This window comes from Echiichthys vipera, assembly GCF_963691815.1.
Source record: "Echiichthys vipera genome assembly, chromosome: 1".
Taxonomy (NCBI): Eukaryota; Metazoa; Chordata; class Actinopteri; order Perciformes; family Trachinidae; genus Echiichthys; species Echiichthys vipera.
Genome location: NC_139826.1, coordinates 6,301,149 through 6,326,014, shown reverse-complemented (window position 1 = coordinate 6,326,014; position 24,866 = coordinate 6,301,149). Strand labels below are relative to the sequence as shown.

Sequence of the window (24,866 nt, the reverse complement as noted above, 5' to 3'; positions counted from 1 at the left end):
GTTTCAGTCAAATTAGTAAGTAGACACGAAGAGCTAACATAGGCTGATGGTTTCTTCTTTCAAAACATATTTCCTGCTCCTGTGCTTAAATCCTTTATACTTGTGACTTGGTTAAATTAGAGATGATTGAGTCTACAGACGTGCATTTAACAGTCCATGAGCATACCTGAAACCATCATGATACAAAGAGCTCCAACAGTCGGATTTCTTGTTTCAGAGCAGGACTCCTCTTGTGTCTGTAGAAATCCTGGGGCCCTTGGGACAAAGACGGCATCACTGCATCACACTGAGTCATCTCATTTCTCGACTGAACTGGTTTGGTGTTGCATTCAATAAAACAGGACATCCAAAGTGAAGCTTCATATTGTTTGTGAGTTGTCTTTTAACTACAGTGATGTTTGGCTGAGTTGCAGCTTTTTTAAGGGGGAGTCAGTTGCAGGTGACATCAAATGTATCATGTCTTAAAGGGACTTGACAAACACCTCTTTAAACAAGCAGGTACACTGAGTCGTCTGGATGACTTTGTAGAACAGACCTTTTTAAATCGCTCCATGTACCGATTCTAATATTTCCTCATATCCAGCAGTTCTGAGAAACCATCAAAGATCAGGGAAGTAAGAAGATGATCACATTGGACGGGTTGGAAACACTTTAGAGAGGGGTAAAGAAGCGCACTGACACTTAAAAAGATTAGAAAGTCAGAACACACATGCACACAACACAAATCTCTGCAGGAAGGCTAACAGATACTAATGTAGGGTTTTGATGCGTTAGTCACTGGTGTCTTTAACACTGACTCCTGGATATTAATGTTAATCTGTAATTTTCTGCGGTGGTTTCTTATGAAAGTGGAATGAAGTAGTGCATCACATGGCATGGTTAAGCTACATCTGAATATTTTGACTCAGGTCTGAATATTGGGATGCTTTCTATGAAAGGGATTCATAAGAAGTACTGGGCTATTAGACTCATGCGAGAAAGACATCTTTTCATCAATACAGGGCTCTTAAGTGCCACCCATTGAGCACACAACTGATTACTGTTCAATCTTCAAAGTATATAACAATAGAAACAGTAATAATCTCTCGAGGTAGTGCATCTATCCTAAATAAAAGAAAACACTGAAGTACATAAATCATTACAGATCAAATTCATTACACATGTCTTTGGTTTTCCCAGCTCTGCAGTTGGTGCAGTACTTGAGTGAGTCCAGGTAGGAGTTAAGTGAAATGAAAACAATAAAATGAGGTTTCTGGTTTGCAAATTTAGTGTTATGTCTATAGAGTTGACCTAATAATAAGAAAATAATCATAACACAACTTTTTGATAGGACATATATTTCCAAAAAGAGTGCAATCATTCAGAGATGTCTCTGGCACCTTATTTGAGAAAAACATTTCCTGGGTAATAACCATGTTTTTTCACATTCTATATCAAACTTTCTGTGTAAAAAGAGGGTAACTGTGTTTGACTAAAAGAGCGTTCCTTAATAGGATGCTGTGTTGTTTCATCTGTGATGTGACAAAAGGAGCAGAGAGGATCAGCATTTAACATAAATCTGACAAAAACACAATTAACAGGAAAACATCTGTGCAATCATTCAGAGACACCTCTGGCACCTTATTTGAGAAAAACATTTCCTGGGTAATGACCATGTTTTTTCACATTCTATATCAAAATACTGATTACTCAAAAAAAAAAAATATATATATATATACAGTATATTATATATAGAAGCAGGTTTACTAATTGTGTATCTTTGTACTAATTGCCTCGTACGTCTATAATTAGTTTTATACTCCAAAAGGAATCTGGTTTCCATAGAAAGCTCTGGTAGAGAGGTTTGCTGGATAGTTTCTCTGATTGCAGGTCGGGCACAATAATACCAAGGCATAAATAATAACTGCGCTGCTGTCATGGCTGGTAATAATTCAATTAGATTATTAAATATTATTCTTAGGGGTTTCACATTACACAAAAAGCTGACCTGAAGAAGAATGGACCAAGATCGAACCAGAGCAGTGTGAGAAACTAGTGATGTCCTGTGGGTGCAGATGTGCTGAAGTCATTCAAAGCTGTGGCCTCTACACTTCCTGTTCATTTTTTAATCATAGAGAAGAAAACATGGTTGAAATCTTCTCTTCTGACACAAGGGTCACTGTTCTCTCATTTTGATCACGTTTTTTTCACCAAATAAAGGTTTTTGGTTATTTATTAAAAAAATAAATAAAAAAAAACTTGCTAGTACAGCAGTGGTATAGCCAAAGCTGATATTCTATCAAACAAATAATAAATAAATAAATAATATTTCGGAATAAAGTATTAATAATCTGTTCTCTAATTTTCTCCAGTGTACATTTAATCCATACTATTTTCGCCAAGACTTGCCACCCTGTCTTTAATGTAAGGATATGTGATGTGTGCTATTGACTGCAGGGGGCGCGATTAAGCCTCACGGCTGACAGTCTGCCGGAAACCCGCAGAAGCAGAGGCAGAAGAAGGAGGAGGCGGAAGTCGGCTGGTGTAAACAAAACACATGTGTTGAACTGCCGTTGACCCGCTTTCTGCATTCGAACGGCGTGTTGAGTTGACTGTTTTTCTTTGGAAAGTCTGCGAAAACGTGGAAATGTCCGGTGAGTTTAATTTGAAGATCATGAATGCTGACCCATAAACCCGCCAGTCAACCTCATGTCAAGCCTCGATTCAAAGTCAACGATGCCCCCCCCCCTCTCTCTCTCTCTCTCTCTCTCTCTCTCTCTAATGTTACTTAAACTCTGCCTAATGTTACTTAAACTGTGTCTAATGTTACTTAAACTCTGTCTAATGTTACTTTAACTCTCTCTAATGTTACTTTAACTCTCTCTAATGTTACTTTAACTCTCTCTAATGTTACTTTAACTCTCTCTAATGTTACTTTAACTCTCTCTAATGTTACTTTAACTCTCTCTAATGTTACTTTAACTCTCTCTAATGTTACTTTAACTCTGTCTAATGTTACTTTAACTCTCTCTAATGTTACTTTAACTCTGTCTAATGTTACTTTAACTCTGCCTAGTGCTACTTCTGCTCTTGAGCTTGTGGTAGCGAGTGGTAGAAATAAATGTAGTAATACAGCGTACAGGTATGTTACGAATATAATTCCTGCATTCAAAATGTACTGGCTGGTAAAAAATTAGTAAAAACAGATAAAACACGTTAAAATACAACATTATCACACTTTATATGGTTGGCTTATTTAGGTGTCATGTCAAAATGAACTTAAAAATGTAACCTCAAATGACTTGCCTGGACTACTTTTTCCTGTTTGCATCCATAGCCTACTTTCAAACAAACAGAAGTAATGTTATTAATGGTGGCCTAATGAATTAACTGTGTGTGGACCTGGCACACTGGAACAGTCTTCACTGTGGCATTAGTTTCACCTGTGCTGTTGCTGCTTTGACAAGTCAAAATGTCTGCTCTGAGAAAGGTCTGCTGCTATACTCTAGTTTCTGTATCCTCATTTTGGAGAGGATGAAAGTGTTTTAAAGCTGCAATAATTCACATTTTTATATGAACAGGTCAAAAGGCGAAATATAAGGGACACTCGCCAATTTAACCACTCCTGCACTTCCCTTCAGCTCTAAGGAGTGTTTAAGCACATTTAGCTAGTTTGGGTTACACAGCCTGCAACTTCACTGCTCTGGTTCAGTCTATCAGCTCACGTGAGAATCGTAGGTTCACGTCACATGAAAATCATTTTCTGTGTAACAAACCATCTGACGAGTCAGGTTAGTGGCGGGCAGCTGTTTTCAGTGAAAAAGGACTGATAAACCCTCTGTACACTACCTGTACAGCAGACAGACAGACAGACGAAGCTAGCTAACACAGTGGAGCATTTATACCAAGAGTCAGTTCCACTCACCAGCCACTCTATTAGGCACACCTGGTGCTTAATAAAGTGTCAGTGGGGTCTTCTGCTGCTGTTCCCTCTCTGTAGAAAGTAGGTGGTGTTGTGTGTTCACAGATGCTCTCCTGCATTCCTCTGTTAGAGCCAGTGGATATTTGAATTACTGTTGCCTTTTCTATCAGCTCCAACCAGTCTGGCCATTCTCCTCTGACCTCTGGCTAAAACAAGGCATTAGCGCCCACAGAACTGCCGCTCATGGATCTTTTCTCTGTTTGGGAGCATTCTCTGTAAACCCTAGCTGGCATCACCCTAGCTGTTGGTCTGGCACCAACAACCACGCCACGTTCAAAGTCACTTCAATCACCTTCTTCCCCGTTCTGATGCTGCTTTGAACTGCAGCACATCATCTTCACCGTGTCTGAATGCATTGAGCTGCTGCCATGTGATTGGCTGATTAGAAATGTGCATTAATGAGCAGTTGGACAGGCCGGTGGGTGTTTTTCCCACAGGATCTGGTAAAGACTTAAAGCAAAGCTAATAGAGAGAATATTAGACTTCCATTACCCAGGTAGACACACACCGCCTGAAGTGAATGATAATGTTGCTTCGTTGCATGTGAACATAGGCAATAGGTTGCTAACATGTAAAGTTAGCTTGTGAAGTTCTGCCCCCAAGTTACTAAAAACTGAAGGTGAATGTGGCTGCTGTACTAGAACTTTGCCTAAATAGAGTTCTAAAAATTCAGATTGTAATTAAAATCAGGAACTGTGGGATCAAAGACTGAGTAAACAAGGTTATAAATCTGACCAGACATTCAATGGGAGCTCTCAGTACATGACAAGATTTTGCAGTAGCGCTGAGATTGAAAACACTCTACAAGTAGTGGCATTGATTGTTACTTACAGTGGCCTAGGCACCTGCCGTTAGGAACACAGCAACAGAACAGAACAGAACAGAATATGCCACAATAGTTCAGCGATTCATTCAACATCCAGCTCTGCCCGCAGAAAAAGACACTGCACCTCTTTGTCTGGAGCATGAAGGCCCTTTAAGGGACCGGAAAGCTCATCGACAATTGTCTAACCATTCTGGGAGACATAATGTAGGTTAAGTGTTTGTTGATGATATCAGTGGCTCTGTACTTTCTCAGTCTTACTGTGTACACAACAGCAGCTTTTAACTGTGTTTCCTTGAGGCTATACAGTCAGAGAACATACAACATGTAACTAAACCTCTTATGTAAGTTAAGTGCTGCGGAAAGTAACTGAAAACCACAACTGATATCCTCATTCTTCAGTGTCACATGAGAGTCGAGATATTCCTGGAAGACTGTTGTTGTCAGCCAGCAGTAAAAGTTTTCAATCACCAACCTGTACTGACAGCTGGCATCTTGACAATTAGGTATTAAGGACATTCTCATTGTGTTGTGTATTTGTGAAGCAATGTCTTACCCTAAAACCCACTTACAGGATTAAAGGCTTTCCGGGAAACTGATATTCATCAGGATCTCACACACACTCTGGAAAACTTTCTCTTTTTTCATACAGTTTTCCAGTCCTAAAAGAAATGACACAAAAAGATTCACTCAAGTCTCAGAAACCTCTTAGAATTGTGATAATTGAATATAGAGTCATTTATCAAGCAAATATGACAAGTTGTGTCTACACTGTGCTTCTGCTTGTTATACACACTTAAAGTTCTCAGACACCATGCCGGATTTCAGGCATAGAGCAGATTTAAATGTTCAAGACATTGTTATTTCCTCCTGGACAACCTTTCAGGCTCCCAAGTTGTTTCTTGCTGTAGACCCTGGTTAACATGCATTTGTATAGGGCTGGACCTGAATATTTGGAACAGGCAATGAATACTCAAATATATTCGCTGTTGATTAGTGTTGAATATTCAAAGTTCAAAAAATGGTATTTGGGTGAGCCCTACGTTTGTTTAACTACTTTTTGTTTGAACCTCCATGGTTAATCAACTGATAGAAAAAGGAACAGATAATGGAAAGAATTGTGAGTTTCAGCCAAACGGTTCAGTTTTGTCTTACACTAGTTTTTGTTTCTCCTGTTCAGCAGAGGCACTCATTCGAGCCCCGATTCCTCAGGATCTGGTGAAGGTTCTTGGTGTTGAGGTAAATATATACCTCTCAGTAATATGATGTGCTGGTCCGTGTACCTGTATATTTCCAGATGTGATTCCTCATGTAGTTTCCAGTCATGTGTTGCAAAGACTTTACTGCAGAAAAGAAAGTTAGACAAGATCGAGAGCTGAAGCAATTGGCCCATAACTTTATCAGTAAATAAACAATCATCCTGAGAAATGTGTGCCAAGCATTTTTCTCATTGTATTTGTCTACAATCTTACCATCTAAATATGTTTTCAGTTAACCTTTTTTAATTATTTGTTAATTGAATTAACAGGGACAAAGATAACTTGCTGCACACAGCTAAAGCTTATTTAACAGAGGAAATAAATAACAATGGTTTAGTCTTTAAATGTTGATGTTTGAAAGTTTATTGTTAAACGGTCAAATATCCTGTCCATATATGTCACACGTCTCTAGACATAACTTGAAGAGATTGTTGCCAAAAATGATAATTGTAAAATTAAAGGAATATTGACTTATATATTGTTGGTGTCATTGTCTCATTTCCAGTCTCAGACCAAATTTAAAGCCGAGGCCTTCACCCAGGCGTTCCTAAAGAACAGCGTTCGGCGTGATACACAACTTGATGTGAAGAGCATATTGAAACACAAGGCCGTGCTACTGGAGTACTCCAGGTCCAAGAAGGACAAGTCCAAGGGGAGCAGCAAGAAAGCCATAGGACTGAACGCTCGCCAGAAGAGGGCAATGAAGATCTTCCAGATCAAGCCAGAGCACCAGAGGTGGGTGAGAGATCTGAAGGATGGGACACTTCTCGTTCTTCCAAAGATATATGTTAGCATTGATGTACATCTCAATATTCTTTAATAAATTGATTGTGATAGATTTCCCTTTGTAGCCAGTAGTTTTCTCTGTCCTCTCTCCCCAGCATTACTGTCTTTATCTTTACCATTGTAGATACGAGCTTTTCCTGCCTCTGCATGACCTCTGGAAACAGTATGTCATCGGCCTGTGTGGGGAATTGAAACCAACAAGGTAAATGAGTGTGGACCTCCACAGATGCGCACCCAGACATTACTCATTAACTGCTTATTTGAAGCGTTTTTAGAAGTGTTTATCACTTTCACTGTGTATCCACTCTTATATGTTGTGTTTTTACAGCAATCCAAAGTCTGTGCAAGACAAGCTTATGAAGGCAGACTTCCATGGTGCCATCATTACAGGTAGATGTTTACTTTTTCTCAGAAAAACAGTGACTTTGATCATTATCACTGCCCAGTGTTTGAACTTGTAGTGAGGTTTAATAGCAGTTTAAATTAGCTGTGAGGACCACAGGTTTTGCCCTGTGTTGTAAAAACAACAGAAGTTGCTGTTTTGAGCCCTCACCAACATGGTCAGTAGTTGGAGCTGCACCAGTGGCTCTGACACAAAGCTCATTTATGCATTTAAAGTTATACTCCGTAAGATTTTCATCTATTTAATTGTCTGGTAAGTTCTATCCATCAAATAGTTTAAACAATGGGGATTTGATCATATGTGTTGCCGTTTTGCTGAGTATTACAATATCCTCCATGTATGTGACGCTGCTGAGATCGTCACTAATGGCTTTGCTGCGTTCACTTGTAATTGGACATCGGGAACTTCCAACTTCTGAGTCTGGCTTGTAGTAAGGGCAGAAGTGTAATAGGAATGAGTGTGTGTGGGTGTGTGTGTGGATTTAAGAGGGGAACATATATAGGGGAGGGACCTGAATAAGAGAGGTAAATCTATGTCAGTAAAGTTTATAAAAGATCAAAATGGCATCTTGCTGCTAAAAACAAGTTATCTAAATTCTTACGGAGTACACATTTAATTATTTAATTGTCACAAATGTTATAATCCAGGAAGTTATTATATTTTATCACATTTGGTTCAAAAGTTATTGAAGAATCGTAAAAATGACTTTAATAGCGGCAGCTTGCAGTCAGTTGATATGAGTGTTTGTCCGATCAGGTGTAGACAGGATTCGTGTCAATGTCTAGAATTGTCGATTTTCAGCTAAGAGTATGGTTGAGGTGGCAAAACTGTGAGCTATGTACAGTGTTAATGTGATATGTGACTGACCTAATGGTGTATCTTATAATGTTGATTGATGTCACCCATGCTTTGTGAAACCCTACTAGGGATATGGGGATTAACCGGTTTTGCCGTATCTGTGGTAATATAACATCACTGTTTCATAATCGTAAGAATTGTAGCAGCTACGTTATCTAAGATGCCCTAATTTCTACATCGTTGCCCTGTGAAAAACAATCTTGCGAGTCACATTATTTGTGTGCGGTGAGATCTCCTCTCGTGAGTTGTGTGCCCACCAATTTCTCAGTGTGGGAGAGCTGTTGCGCCACTCTACTGAAGAGTCCAAGAGAAAATGTCAGAGGGGATTGACAGCCGTATATCTGGCAAAAAAGTTCCATAAATGGCACGTTGAGCTTTTTATTTATCTACAAAATGACCAGAGAGTGGTTGTCATGTTGGAAGACGGATATCTAATTTTCAAAGTTTACTGTTTTTAAGTGACTGCAAAGGGCTTCAACACTTCAGGATCATCCAATCATCCACATGCTCTATTCAAAGTAAAAAAAAAAAAAAAAAACTAGCACTACTAAGCTGGACTCAACCAGTTTAAACTGGGCTAGAGTAGGTCAGAACGTTTTCCTGTTTACTTTTTAAATGTTGCTGGGATATGTGGGAGTTACCTGGATGTAACTCCAGTTCTGAGTCTCTGTCTTCAACAGAAAGTAGCCTGACATGTTTTATGTGCAGGACCAAGTGAATGATGTGTGAAATACAATAAATCAAGTAACTGGTGTTTGTTATTCAAAATGCTGGTGTGTCTTTTTCCTTCCATAGTGTCCTATAATAAATTCCCTTGTTAATAATCATAAAAAATGTCAAACCATGATATGTCCTCTGACAATAATCATGATTTCAGGTGCGTTTCGACTATGGTCAAATACCCGGAATAAGGCGGGTCTATCTCGTCAAAACGCCCCTAATTTGCATGCGAGTCGCCCGAGCAGCTGTTTGGTGACCCTGTGGGAGAGCAGGTCCAAAAAACGGCTGATCTAACCCTAGAGAGAAGCCCAGTTGCTGCACAGACGCCACAACAACACAGTGGAGTAGAGTAGACACTTTTATCCAGTGGAGAAATAGAACGCAGTGCAGAAAATGATCTGTGCACACGCATCTTAGCACAGGCTTGCAGGTGGGTTGGATTCTGACCTGTGGCAAATATTCTGTATTCCTCACTTTGAGAAAGAGTGGCGCGCCACTGTAACACGGATCAGCTGATTACCGGCGATCGAAACCCATTCAGAGTGAAACGTCACCTCCGGAGTCTCGTAAATCCCTCTCGGGCCGAGTGAACGGCCATTTGAGAGAACATGCCGTGAAACTTTCTGAGCGGCCACATTTCCTAATTTCCTAATGGAAACATCCCAAAACCCTACTAGTACCTGTTGTTTGTATATGCATACTTACCTGATGATCAGACATTGTTACATTTTTAACAACAGTCCTTTTTGATGTGAGTTGAGTGTGTCCGCTTAAAGACCATCACCAACACATTCAGCTATAACAGTTACTGATGGTGTTTCTTTTCTCTCTCATAGTTGTCCGCTCTAAATGCCCATCATATGTAGGCACTACAGGGATTCTAGTCCAAGAGCTCAAACATGTCTTCAAAATCATCACCAAAGAAGACAAATTGAAAGGTAAGCCAGCTGGATGTGTCTCACTCACTGAAACAGAGCTTTCTAACAGCAGGCAGTTTGACCTATGTATTGCATTGATTGATCCATTTGATCATTTTACACATTTAAAGGTAACATTCAGAAAATCCTTATTAGCAACACCGGTGGTTGTTATGGAACTGCAGTCAGCATCCTGTAACTCGCGCCTGCATGCTTTCACACAGACAGTGTGACTGTACATAATTGACCAACATCATGTCGGTATCAATACATTTCCAACCTATTCAGAATAATGCTAGCTTGCTGTTTGTAAATCACTCCATCAGCCAGCGCCACAAAGCAACCGACGGCAGATTCATGCCACGAAGCCGAGCCACAGCCAGTTTTGGCATCGGTGAGCTAACATTAGCAAGCTAGCTGTACCTTAGCAAAGCTGCATGGATCTGGTGATCTTTGGCGAGCCAGCCAGATCAGCTCCGGGAGCCGGTGTAATCCACTCAAGGCAGTATGTTGGCCTATTGGTTTGAGTTAGTTATCTGTAGTAATATGTTTATTCATTTTTTTTTTTTTAATTAAACCATTAGGTCAAGTCAAACTCGTCCATTTAGACACGAAAACTAAACCACCTGTCAGACTGTTCCTCACAATATGATATGATGCTGTTGCATTATGCTGTGTCTGTCTGAGCACTGGTTTGATATGTTACGAGGTTAACACTTTTGTCCCTCTGTTTGTTTGTTTGTTTTTCTCACCCTCCACTTGTTGTGTGTTAGTGATCCCTAAGAGGAACAGCGTGTTTGCAGTGGAGATCAACGGCGTCGTGTCCCACATCTATGGAAACAAGTTTCAGCATCGAGCTGGCGAACGCTCGGCCAAGAAGTATAAAGCTAGAGGAACCATCGACTTGTGATATGTCGACAACAGAGACATTACATACTCAGACTTTTACTGCCCTCTATTGGCTGTCAGAAAGAAGTGCAACAATGATGTGTAGATAGATTTTTGGCTCTGTTTTCATCTCACTGAATATGGATGACTTTCACAAATAGGTATCACCTTATTTTAAAAAGGTCTCAATTTCGCACTCTCTGGATTAGTTTACTTACTAACTACTTTAATACTTGTAAGTTGAGCCAGATGGAGCTAATGTCTGCTGTTTAACAGCACTGTGTAGTTTAAAATAGTTTTGTTTTATTATGTACAGCCCCTTTCACCAAAAGTTGGGACTGGGGATGTTGGAACATAAAAATGTTATTGTTTTTTAAAAAGTGTATCCTCATTTAGAATCTGATGGCAGCAACACATGTTTAAAACAGTTGGGACAGGGTCATGACTACCACTCTGTTGCATCACCTTCTTTTACCAACACTCTTGTGTTTGGGAACTGAGGAGACCAACGGCTGTCGATTTGAAAGTGGAATGTTTTTCCTTTCTCGTAGGATTTCTGCTGCTGACTCATCAGACCACAGGAAGTTTTCCACTTGGCCTCAGTCCATTTTAAATGAGCTCAGGCCCAGAGAAGGCGTCAGAGTTTCTGGATCTGGTTTCTATACGGTTTCCTCTTTGCGTGGTAGAGTCTCAACTGTCATTGGTGGATGCATAGACGAGCCGTTCACAGACAATGGTTTTTGGAAGGGTTCCTGAGCTCATGCACTGATGTCCACTACACAATCTGTTTTTAATGAACATCACAACATCCAATATTGGTTCTCAGCCTTGTCCCCTGTGTACAGGGATTTCATCAGATTATCTGAATGTTTTAATGATATTATCTACTGTAGATGATCCAAAAAAAGCCCCAAATTCCTTGACATTTTACCTAATGTTATTGTGATAACTTTGTTGCACTATTTGCCAGCATCGTCTTTCATAGAGTGTTGGACCCCTCCCCATCTTTACTTCAGAAAGACTGGATGCTTTTTTTCCCTACCCAATCATGTTATTAACCTGTTGCCGATTAACTAAGTTAATTGTGAGATGTTCCGCCAGGTGATTCTTTCTCAGTATTGCACAACTTGTTCAGTCTGTTGTTGCCACTAAGAAGAAATCAGCTCCGGATGAGAAAAGACCAGGTTTATTGAAAGCCATCATATAGTCTTTCATTGATGATGTAAACTGTTCCAGATTTGCTCGGTCAGTTAATAGATTGAGTCAATGCTGGGCGGAGAGTTTTGATCTGTCATTCCAGTTGAGTAAAATTGTATTCTTGGCTACAGTGAGTGCTATGAGAATGAAAGTTTAGAGATGTGGTACAGTGAGAGAGGAGAGATCACCAGAAAGACCGATGGAGGGAGAGAATGGGATTCTGAGGCACAGGAACTCTGACAGCTGACACGTGGGCAGATGTGGGTGTCTATTGTGGAGTTGCATTTTTAGAGTGGTGATGTGTACCCTGTGTATGATTTTTGTCTTGAATGAGTTGAGTCCTAAAGCTGAGTGACATGGAAAACGTATTGTTGCATATGGTCTGCCAGTCTATGTCGGTGTGTTCTATATTTAAATCAAGTGCATTTATTTACTGGTATAGAGATGGTGGTGTCATGGTGAGAAAGTCATTTATACATTTGTGATAATCATTTTTCGAGTTGTAGTGACGCCGGAGGTTGTGGAAGTTGTTGAAGTTGATTGTCTTTTTCATGGTCTCTTTCAATTGCAGGTACTGGTAGTGACAGTGGTGAGGAAAGTTGTGTATTGGTTTGAGAAGGTCTAAGGTCATGAGAGAGCTGCCTGAAAAAAGGTGTCACAGGCTGGTTACTCCTCTCTGTTTCCATGCGGGGAAGTTATTGATTATTTATTTTGAACATGGGGCTGTGCCAGATAGGAGTGAGGGCAGAGGGAGATATTTGGTTGTTGAGGATGTCATTTGCTTTCCACCAGGCAGTGTGGGTGGTGTTTACTGTATGAAATCTGTAGCAGTGGTGTGTTTTAAATGATTTGTCTTTTAATGCAATGTGTTGAATTGGCAGTGCCAGCGTGACCGTGGAAGACTGGAGAAGGAGCTTAGCTAAGCTTGTCACTGCCCCGGCAGATTTGAAAGCATGCACTGCACTTTTGTTAATAATGCAAGATCATACTTATGCCACGCCACATGAGAAGGAATCCTCGTCGCCCAAAAACAAAAAAAGAGAACTAAAAAGAAAACGTGACCGTACCTCAAGGCCACGTAGCTTCTATACATGCTTGGAAAGGGAAGGGTGAGAGAAGGGGTATTCAGTTGGTTGTAATCTCTACCTCTCCACTAGATGACGCTAAATCCTACACACTTCTCCTTTAAATATTGTGTTTCAATGTTTTGCAGATCATCATATTCTGTTTCTATTTACATTTTACACAGCGTTGTAATATGTAGAGCACAGTGCATCCTTTTTGTAACAGAAAATGTGAAACATGGTGGACTGGAAGCTTTATCGACTGAATACAAACACAGTACCACAGTTAGTCTATTTGTTTCCACCTGCTCCTGTCTAAGCATGTGCAGGTTTTTCTCACACATTCCTGCCCTCCAGAGCTTCTCCTTTTTGGAGAATTGGAGTATGGATCTCCTACAACGCTGCACTGCCAAAGCACAAACACTTTTTCATCAGTGTGTGATACTGCGTGGGTTCAGTAGAGAGGCATGCATGCATGCATGCAGAGGTTTCACTTGGATCAGGCTACTGAGAATCCAGACTTTCAGGTTTCCATTTGTGACATTGTGTAAAGCCACGCTTTAGTGTGTACTAGGTCAGCATACTATAGTGGGCTCTCGTTAATAAGAACACGGTTGATTCAGTTGTCCATGACTCCATAACAGTCAATAAGTAATTGCTGCTAAATCGTGGAGCACTGCAGCTTTTGATGCAATGTTTAAAAAAAAAACAATGTTGTTGCATTTACTGTGAAAAACTACAACAAATCCCTCTTTGCATAAAGTATATTAGAAAATAATTTAAGTGTTTTATAAAAACAACAGTGGCAAACAAACAAACTGACATTTAAATGGTTCAAATTCTGATGGATAACGAAGGTATAGTTGGTAGTTATGATTATCTGGAAATTTATAATACATAGTGTTTTTAGAGCGCTTTTAGGAAGGGGACATTTGGGGGTATTTTTTTTTATCTGACTGCACAAAAAAATAAATTGTATAAGAACCACTGACATGTGGTAGACTGGGGACTAACATTTAGTAACAGAAAAATAATTACAATATTAACAGTGGCATTATGTAAAACTGTCATGTGAAGGGTTAATATTCTGAAAATGAATGCATATTTGGTGTTGTTATGATCAGGACTGAAAGATTGAAGTTGGTGAAAGTGTAAAATAATAATATATATATTTATGGCTGGGCATGAGAGTTTCTGGTTCGAATCCCGGCGGGGGCCCTTCTGTGTGGAGTTTGCATGTTCTCCCTGTGTCTGCGGGGCTTCTCTCCGGGTTCCCCCGTCTTCCTCCCACAGTACAAAGACATGCAGGTGTTCGGTTCATTGATGACTCTAAATTGCCCGTAGGTGTGAATGGTCTTTTGTCTCTATGTGTCCTGTGATAGACTGGCGTGGACCCCGCCTCAAGCCCGATGTCAACTGGGATCGACTCCAGCCCCCCTTCGACCCTGATAGGGACAAATGGTTGAGGATGGATGGATTTTTATGGCTGTTGTCAGGACACCAGAGTAACTTTGTTGAGGTTGGGGTTGAACAAGGGGTAAGATTTGCAAAGGGGAAACTGGCTGCCAGTGGAGTAAATGGAACTACTGATGGAGATGGGAAGATTTGATAATAGTTCACTTTAACCACCTGTCAGGCTCACACTGTTGCTTTGTGAAAATGTATTTGTAGCTGTGTGTTATTCTTTACAAAGCCAACTAATGCAGAAAAAGCACAAGTGGAAGTAATGTAATGAATGATGGTGGCTGAATTCCATTTAGCTGCTTCAGTTTCAGGGTCCTGCATGCTGGCTCACTGTCTCGGCCTTCTGAGACACTTGAATAGAAGTGACCCATCATTACTGGTGTTAGTAATGTCTGTGTCTGTGCACGTCCCTTTATCACAAGTGTCTGCTCTGAAAATGCCCGTTCACTTAGAAAATATTACCCATATGTTAATAAAGTAACTGTGATTAAAAACTGATCAGCTGGGTTTCCTCTCAAATGATGCGATCTGTTTGATAAGTCTTATGGGTGAGAAGGGGTTCTTGTGTGCATGACATGCTCGCCACTTACTATAACCCTCGCTTGGGTGTAATGATGAAAGCATACACCTATTTATAAAGTACAGCCAACTTCTGGAAGGAAGAACTATTTAATGAACGTGCGCCAAAGCTGGAGAATGTCCAAATGAGAAATGACGAACAATAATTGGCAGTGTGTGACAGTGTGACATCTTGTTGTTGTTTTTTTCACTGCTGCTCGACCTGTCTGACAAGACTGCACCTGTTTGTGAAACGTGAGCTCAAGTCAGTTCATTTTCCCGCTGCACTTCCTGGTCACAGAGAGAAAGTTTTCACTCTCGTACTGAAGATTGCTGTTTAGTTTTTCCAGTTTCTCATTTTGCGTCATCCAAATATATTTAGTTGCCACTAAACACTAATCATACTGTATATGACCTCAATATATACTTCAATATCATATCGGCTCAGATGTGTAAAAGGTGTGGAATTCAATTGATAGTTGGTGATTGCATGGTGAAATGGAACTATGCATTCATTAGTTGATTACGTCCACAAGCTGGAAATAGTGAAGCCACAGGTTCCTTTAAATGTACCATAGTGACCAGGAGCTCCTTTCGTAACAGCAAACTGCAATGTCCTGGGTTCAATTCTAGCTTAGAGAGATCTGTTGTCATAGTTTGACGCTGATACTTAATACCTAATAATTTGAATGCAGGACTGAGTAGCAAGGAAAAACTGTCCACCACTGTCAAATAAGCAGTGATGGAAAGTAACTAAGTACATTTACATTAACCAGCACTGCACTTTAGTACAGTTTTAAGGAACTTGAACTTTACTATTACTTGTCCTTTTTACTTCACTACATTTATTGTATAACTGAAATTACTGATTACTTTGCAGAATGATATAAAATATTACAAAAAATATCAATTATGACATATAATTATATATTTAGATCAAATGAGATAGTATTGATCCCCTGGGTTACCTCACAAGCTACCCAGCAGATAAGGTTTATAAAGTAGTTGTATGATGAGGACTTCTCCTTCTACTACTTTAAGTATATGTTGATGCCAATACTAGTGTATTTCTACACGGTAGTATAAAAACAAACAAAAAAAAATCTTAAAAAAAAAAAAATTGATTCAATAAACATGACTTGTGTGTAAAATCAGCACAGATGCCAGGAAGAAGGGGATTTTCAGTTCTAAAAATGTTGCCTTCTCGCAAGTGCTGGAATTTCCTCCAGAATTTCTTCTGTCTCTCTGTTTACAAGTTTAGACCACGCCCCCTTACCTCTTGCCAAATGGGTTTGTCTTAAAGCTGAACGGACTTTGGAAAGTCCCATTTCGTCACCAAGAACTAAGGCTTAAATGCCTCTGCACAGCTGCTTGTCTCGTCAGAAAGACAAGACAAACACATGACAATATCTCACACTTACGAAGTCGTGAAACTATCAGCAGAAGACACTCACAACAGGACTCGTGTTGACTTGTTATCTACATGGATACCATGGTGCACCGACTAACTTTTGCTCAGGATAACCGGGAGCGTATCCACGCTGTGGAAAACTCATTTGGGCCGTCGGGGAAGTCACTGTACCAGCCGGATCGGGTTCTGATCGGAGAGGGCCGGCTGATGAAGCTGAGCCGACGGGGGCTGCAGCCTAAAGCCTTCTTCCTCTTCAACGACATGCTGGTGTACGGCAGCATCATTCTGAATGGCCGTTGGAACAAAAAACAGAAGATCATCCCTCTAGGTGAGCAAAGCATGTGATTCTCAAGAACACTTGAATTAGACAAGAGCTCCCCTGAGGAGGATTAATGGTTTCTCCATTTTCAGAAGTTCTGTGAAGTTTTGACATGACTCATTTTTCTTGTCTAACATGCCATTTTTTCATCATTTTCAGAGGACATCCAGCTAGAGGACTTGGAGGACAGCATGAAGATGAAGAACCAATGGTTGATCCGCACACCATGCAAGTCCTTCTACGTGGCAGCCGTCTCATATGAGGAGAAGCGAGCCTGGATGGACCACATAGAGGACTGTCGGTCCAGACTGCTGCAGAGCAGGGGCTGCAGTCCCGGGTCCAAATTCGCAGTCACCTGGATCCCTGATCACGCCTCTGCAGTCTGCATGCGCTGCTCCAACAAGTTCACTGTGACCCAGCGTCGACACCACTGCCGAAAATGTGGCTTTGTGGTCTGTGGTGCATGCTCCAAGGCACGAGCCGTAATTGGACACATTCACCCGACTAAGTGGTTAAGGGTCTGCACCATGTGCCACTCGAGTCTTTCTACAACAGAGGCAAAGGCCAAAGAGGTGTGTCGTCTGAGGGGAAGCAGCACTGAGAAGATGGGCTCGGATGAGGATGAAGTGGAGGGATTCAGTGACGATGAGGAGGCAGAGGAGCAGATGGAGGACCATAACCCCAGCAGGTGGATAGACTCCCAGATGGACTCCTGGTCCACCTATGTCTACTTCAAACCAGAGCATGTGAAGCCCCAAACTTGAAGAAACTTGAACATCACAAGTGCTGCAGCCACTCAGAACTAACGCTTCTTTGGACTTTGAGCCTTTCTTTAACATGGACACATTACTGATGCAGATTTGTGCAGTAGCAGAAAGTTAAAAAGGCATGCTCACTTCACCCATAAACATAAAAACACAATATTGTATTACATGGGACTATTTTACTGTATTTATGAATGTGAATTTGTTTTTACATTATGCTGTTTGTTGGAACACTACTGCTGTGAAGTTGTCACTTGATTTTTTCTAATAATGTGATCAAATTGTTTTGAGTAATGACTTAAGGTAGGCCTCAGTCTGCCTCACTACTCCTTTTCAGTCTGATTTCAGTCAAACGTGTGTATATGTCAGTGTTTTCCCTTAACTTCTGCCTTACATTTGTCTTTGGAATGAACTATGAAAAATAAAGCACTTAAAAAAAAGATCTGTCTGTACTACCTCAGCTAACAGTGATAACATGTTATTGGTCCATCTGTCAGGATATTTCAACTACTTGACACATTTCTAAGAAATAAGACAGATGAAATCCTGAAGCAAAGCCTCTTAGATTTTAAATCATAGTACCACAATATAATGTTTGATTTGTTCAGGTGGGTGACAAGTGAAAAGGGAAATTTGATGACCATCGTATATGATTCACTTCATGTTCATACTAAGCCCTCATATCTGTGCCCCCATTCAACAGCCACATTAAGACAATTCCAGTCAGCCTACTACCACCCTAGCAATATATCAAGGGGCTAAAGGACTTATGTCTCAGCAGGATTTGGAAAAAATGTATCTTCAGTAGACTTAACTACTGTGACAGAGTCTTTACAGGGCTCCCTAAAAAGTCGATTTGCAGCTGCAGTTGATTCACGACGCTGCTCCAGTTCTGAGGTCATTACACTGCCAAAGAATGGTTTTCAAAATACCACTGTTGGTTTATAAAGCACTGAATGATGTATTTCTGTTCTCCTGCTATAGTTTGAGCCATCCAGACCTCTCAGGTGTTCTGGGACAGGTCTACTATCTGTCTCCAGAGTCAGAATGAAATACTTAGAAGCAGTGTTAAGTTCTTATGCACCACATAACAAACTCCCAGACAACTGCAGGTCTGCTGTAACTCTTTGACACTACCATTTATTATAACAAATACTTATTATACTGGGAAGCCTGGTGGCTTAGTGGCGCCCCAAATTCAGAGGCTAAAAGTCCTCGCCGCAGCGGCCTGGGTACGACTTCAACCTATGGCCCTTTGCTGCATGTCTCTTGCTCCCATTCCCTGTCAATCTCCAGCAGTATCTAGCCAAAAAATATTCTTTAAAAAATATGCATATATTATATAAGTATATATTAGTATATATTGTACTTGGAAATAACATCCACTCATCTGTGGTGTGGGTGTGAGAGGGAGTGTCTTGGGTATTTGACCTTGTGTTTACTGATGGTGGAGTGCAGTGGGTTTGTCACTAACAGAGAAAGAAGGATGTGGTGGATTACAGTAGAACGGTGTGACGTTTAAAGATGTAATCCTAATAGCCTGATATTTTCCCTCAGCTCAAAGTAAAAAAGTCCCTGGACTGTGTGAACATGGCACATTCATCGCCACACTTCTGTATCTGTTCCACGTCAATGTTCCACATGAATAAAATTTTGAAAAAAATATTGTTTTAACCTTATGACACTTTGAAAAAAATATTGTTTGACAAGTTTTCACCACAGACGGGAAAAGCGGTGACAATGAGCCATGGCTTTGACTGTGGTGTCAAACCTGTTTGACTTAACTGCCTTCAGCAAAGTGTCTACCTGGAACAAAGACATGATGAAGTGTTACTGGAAGAAGACACCCTCGAGAGACGAAAAAGTAATAACACAGACAGTGATTGTCTCAAACAAAAGTGATCTTTGTTCTCTTGTGAAGACAAGTATAAACATATAGACATATTATTTTAGACACTCTTTTTTTTTAAATATCCTTTTGTGAAGCACTTACAACAGGAGAAAGTCCCTGGCTTAATTATGTTATAAAAAAAATAATGAAAGTGAAAAAATCACAAAGACGGCATTTTAAATATTGAAACTGAACATTTTTATTGTTTTTGAAAGTTATTTCCTCATTTAGAATTTCATGTTAACTAACCTGACTCTCGCCAGATGAATTTTGTTCGGCCTTGCTTCATTCATACATCTGGGATAAGCCTGTGAATGTTCTCATTTGTCCAGGTCATCGTTATCCTCAAAGCAATTTCAGTCAAAAGCAACTGGACTGGTTGTTTGTCTAGGAAGACGTTTCACCTCTCATCCAAGAGGCTTCATCAGTTCATGTATGCATCTGACCAGGCTGGGACTGGACCAACTACGACTGTCGTTCAGACTCAATAGAGCACTAACAAAGTCGAAACCTACTTCCCACCAACGACTGTCACTCTAACGACGGTCGTTGGCACTTGGAGCACAAAGGGTTCCAGTGACATCATCGGCCTTGTGAGAGGTGAAACGTCTTCCTAGATAAATAACCAAGTCCGGTGCTTTTGACTGAAATTGCTTTGAGGATACATCTGGGATCGCTCCATAACAAAGTGATTTCAGGAGGCTGGGCCTTATTAAAAATCCTTGCATATGATTGGATAAACCACCATCATCTTTATTGACGCGCTACTTCAACCACTCATATTGAAACCAACCTGTGAGGCTGATGAGAGCGACGCAGGGAAAACCAAACCCGGTCGGGAGAAGGGCGAAAACATGGTTTCAACCAACAAAAGCCTCCAGAGCCGTTCTCTGGTTCTTTTAAAGAAGAAAGATTCTCTAGATTGGAAACAGATGAAAAAGCAGCATCCATGTTAACGTGTGCTTCCTCAATGTGAGCTGCCATTGTTGTCTGAATCACAACAGTCGCTTCTCTGCTAGGTCACATCTATAAAATCCTGCCCGGCCGTCCTGATTAGTCTGACCTTTTTTTGCAGACCCTGAAATCCCTTTGCAATGGAACGATCCCACATAGTTGAGTGGAGCTAGGCAGAGTCAAGATGGAAGCAAGGCTGAACAAAAGTCATCTGGCGATAGTCAGGTTACATGTTTACCACTCTGTTGCATCACTTCTTCTTTTAACAACACTCTGTGAGAGTTTGGAAACTGAGGAGACCAGTTGTTGAAGTTGGAATGTTTTCTCGTTCTTTCATGATGTAGGATTTCATCTACTCAACAGTTCAGGGTCTCCTTTGTCATATTTTACTTTTCATAATGCTCCAAACATTTCAATGAGTGACAAATTCAGGACTGCAGGCAGGTCATTTTAGCGCCCGGACTCTTTTACTACAGAGCCATCCTGTTGTAATACGTACAGAATTTGGTTATGCAATGTCTTGCTGAAATAAGCAAGGCCTTCTCTGAAAAATACGTTGTTTACTTGAATAGCATAGGTTGCTCCAAAACCTGTGTATATGGTTCCTCATTGATGGTGCCTTCACACATGTACAGGTTACCCATATCTAACACTAATGCACCCCTATACCATCAAGGATGCTGGCTTTTGAACGAGCCAGATGAAAAGAATTTCAGATTTTGACACCTCAAATCATCAAAATTCAGCCTGACACATTCAAGAGAATATACTCCAGAATGGACGTGGATATGGACAGCAGTCCTGTGTACATTACTGGTCAACTGTCTACAGGGTCTAAAGGTACATCTGGTAATGACATGTCTTTGTATGCAGACTTCAAATTCAAAGAACCGTTGTCACATCTGCCTCTGTTTTGGATTATTCAGTAGTCAAACATGTCTAGGCAGACCTCGCCGACGCTTGACATGTCACTGCAGCTCCTGGTAGATGCTTACAGCTAATCTTTGTAAATTTTTAATCAAAAAAAGGGTGGTCTAGTGTTTGGTCAAAACACTATGTATGACAAAAGATGAGCTATCAGAGGGTACAGCACATTTTGTTGGAATATACAACAAACTTTTCACTCCTCCAGTACTTTTCTCAAATCCCCCCAACTCCCCCAGTTGTAGATATTCCTGAGTAAGGGGCCAGATTGGGATAAAACAATCCATATTTGTATATGATCATTTATTTCTAACAAAATACATCATATTATGCAAACAAATTCTTCAGATTAATTCATAAGTCATAATAAATGTATTTTACATAGTAGGTAGGTGGATCATTTATTTGTCTCCTTGGGGAAAATTGTTCTCATTTATACAAACAACCGTTAATGACAAAACATAAAAAAAAAAAAAAACAACCTGCATAATAAAGACATATAGGGACATTTAACAAGCATTACATCATCAACATTTTTGGAGAGTAGCGAAACCTGCCACCTGAGGGTAATAATTCAAAGGTGGTGAAAAGTGGGTGTTTTGTATTTATTAAAATCTTGTCGGCTTTACACAGTACTCTCTCTCTCTCTGTAGATGTGTTCCAGACTATTTAAATTAGTACCCAACAGCTTGTTGGCAGTGGTTACTATTTTCCTTATCCTACTTTTAAACCAACAGATTATGCAAAAGGTCGAGTAATAGTAATGGTTTATTTAATAACAAATCATAGTATAGGATCTGGTTCTATATTCATTTATATTTGGACTGTTAGCAGTGGTACTTAAGTACAATATAAAAGTAGTTGTGCTTTATTTTTGTTTTTTCCATGTTACTCCACTGTAATGTAAAGATAAACATTGTACCTTCGACTATATTCACGACATCCATATTACAGATATTGGCCCTCATTTATCAATCTTGCGTGAAAATGGGCGCAGATCTGAGCGCAGAATTGGTCGTAGGAAAGGACCCACGTGTGATTTATGAAACATTCGTATCTGACCAATCTCAGCGTACGAATGAGCGGGCCTTGATAAATGCGGCGGCTGAATTTGATCGTCTTTAACATGTCACGCCCTTAAATATTCCTGGTTTGGAGGCCTCGCCCACTGAGGTCAAACGGAGAGGAAGAACGCAGGTTAGAAAAGAAACTTTTCCGACACACAGATCGACATCCTGACATCCGAGATGGAGCAAAATAAAGATGTGCTTTTTGTCTTAAGAGTGGAATAAAAGGGCCCATCATAAAAACGCTGTATGGAACAGAATAACGGAGGCAGTCAACCCGAAGCAGCGCTCCACTGTGACCCGAGTGCGCCTGTGCGCACTGTTGGACAGGTGTAACCCAATTAAAAGCACACACCTTTGAACATATGTATTGCAAGAAAAGCTGGGATTACATTTAGGAAACGCTGAGTCAAATACATTCAACTTGCTCAAAAGATCCATTTCATTCATTTTGTAATTATGGCTGCAGTATATTTCCACAGAACATACAAAAAGGTGTTGTTTTGTGTTCGCTATTATCCAAGTTTGTGATTTTAACTCTTTAAAATAGTTTAAAGACTGTAAGTAACCAATGTTCTAACCGTTGTGGGTTACCTGTATATAAACTACTCCTATAGGTGGAAACAACAGCCTTCTGAACCAGAATATCACCTATAATGCGAGGGGGTGCATTTCACGGCAGGGGTGCTGAATACGTCACAACACCGCGCTCTTGCTCTGTAGCAGGGTTTGCCAGCAGGGTTATTAGGTATTCCGTTAGAGGATACCTTTGTCACCTAGAAGAACCATACCAAGATGTTAATCATCTGATACCTTGTTTGATTTAATGCAATTTATCGAGGGTAGCCACGAACCGAGGAGATGACTATGGCTCTGCAGTGCGTCTTTCTGCAGCCGCGCGCCAACACATCCATTCATTCAATGTCAGGGTCACAGGGGGCTGGAGCCGAGCTGTTTTAAAATATAAAAGAATCGTGTGTGTAGTTTTGGCGATTGATGAATGCGTAATCATTCATGGATGGTGCCTTCAGACGCACATTAGTACAATCAATCGCTCCAACCACAATTTTTTTTTTTTTAATTTGTTTTAAGAATCCGTTTTGATCTGTTCTTAATATGTGACTGCTTATGCTTAATGACAGCTGAGGTTTGTTCATTATTTTCAGCCAGATTTTGCTGTGCTGCACCGCAAATACACAGGCTCAAATGTGCGTACACAATCTCAGACCAGATGTGAGATTTGATCGTAGCTCCTGCTCACGTCCAAATTGATAAATGCCGACGTTTGCCAGGAAATGGTCGTACGCACGTTTTTCTGCCGTACGTTCATTTGATAAATGAGGGCCACTATTACTAGTTTCAGATGATAATTGTGCATATAATATTCCACCTTGACCAGCTGCAGCATTTAAATGCTACTTACAAGTTAACGCATGAATAATAATATTCCAATATATTATATATAATACTGTAACACTATGTAAGGGGATGTAATTTACTGTCATTTTTCAAAACGAGTACTTTTACTTTTGATATTAAAGTATATTTGGCTGATAGTATTTCTCTAGATCACTATGATGATCACTAAGTATTTTTACGGTGCATTATTACCACTTATATATTTTATATAAAGTTAAAGTATCTGACACTTTCAACATAAAGTGCGCACTAGAAACTGACTTTGGAAAAGCCAGTATCACTTAGTTTAACTCGCTAAGATTTCAGATAAAAGAGAAGGAAACGAAGAGTGTGTTAATCTATGATTTCAGAAGACGTCACATTCAAACCTTTGTGGTTGACTTTTCTAGGGTACAATAGTTCCTCTTTATGCAAAATGGTCTTCTAAGGAAAGAAAGGCTGCGCAGGCTTAGTCATATTAGATATGTTTGTGAAATGATAATATAATTGTCAGTACTGCAGATAAGGAGGTATAGTAAGCAACGCATTCACACAAACAAATGTAGAAAGTAGTAGTGTTGACTCTTTTGATCTAGCGGACACTTTGCAGCAGTGAGAGAAAAATTATGGATAACTTTTCCAATCAGGCATTTGACCAGGCAGGGCCTATACAGGGATCATATCAGTCATCATACAGGATGGAAGTACTACAGCTTGAGGACTCGTGCATTGAAACACTTTACATACTCACCAAATCTCATAGTCATGTAATATGACTTTGCATTTAACAATTATGAGACAATTGATGATAACAAGAACTGCATCTTGATCAGGTATACAGAAGTCAGCAGAGGCAGAACAACATCTGCAGCCTGAATCATTTTTTGCAACAGCTGCATTTAGAAGAGATGTGACCCAGAGAGAGCAGCCTATAATAAAACCAGGAGTCAGGGTATACAGAAGGTAGATGGCTGAAACCCAACCTTTTACCGAAAAATGAAATGAATAAAGTTGGAGTTGGACCAGATGGATTGATTTGAAGTGGACTCACAAAAATCATCTTGTGAGGTTCCTAATGTGCAGGTCATCGTGTGTGCATCTGCATAATAGTCATGTGAAACAGCTGTAGTCCATATCAGCATTTAATGTGGCAGAGAATTGTACTGTATCTGCTAAAGAGTAATACAGAAAATAGGCAGTATATCATACTCAGTGCCATACAGTATATGTGTGAATGTGT

The 24,866-nt window shown here is 40.2% G+C and overlaps 2 protein-coding genes across 2 annotated transcripts; both read left to right on the top strand.

Annotated features, from left to right (window-relative positions):
- The first annotated feature begins 2,497 nt into the window (after positions 1–2,497).
- pop4 (POP4 homolog, ribonuclease P/MRP subunit) lies at positions 2,498–10,936 on the top strand. Its single transcript, XM_083917275.1, has 7 exons — positions 2,498–2,633; positions 5,965–6,023; positions 6,549–6,778; positions 6,954–7,031; positions 7,158–7,219; positions 9,647–9,748; positions 10,501–10,936. Exons 1-7 carry the CDS (start codon positions 2,627–2,629, stop codon positions 10,635–10,637), a joined length of 675 nt encoding a protein of 224 aa, XP_083773401.1. The 5' UTR covers positions 2,498–2,626; the 3' UTR covers positions 10,638–10,936.
- Positions 10,937–16,247: 5,311 nt separating this feature from the next.
- Positions 16,248–17,816, top strand: plekhf1 (pleckstrin homology domain containing, family F (with FYVE domain) member 1). The gene is made up of 2 exons (XM_083927656.1): positions 16,248–16,637; positions 16,788–17,816. The coding sequence occupies exons 1-2, from the start codon at positions 16,382–16,384 to the stop codon at positions 17,390–17,392; spliced, it is 861 nt and encodes a 286-aa protein (XP_083783782.1). The 5' UTR covers positions 16,248–16,381; the 3' UTR covers positions 17,393–17,816.
- The last annotated feature ends 7,050 nt before the right edge of the window (positions 17,817–24,866 follow it).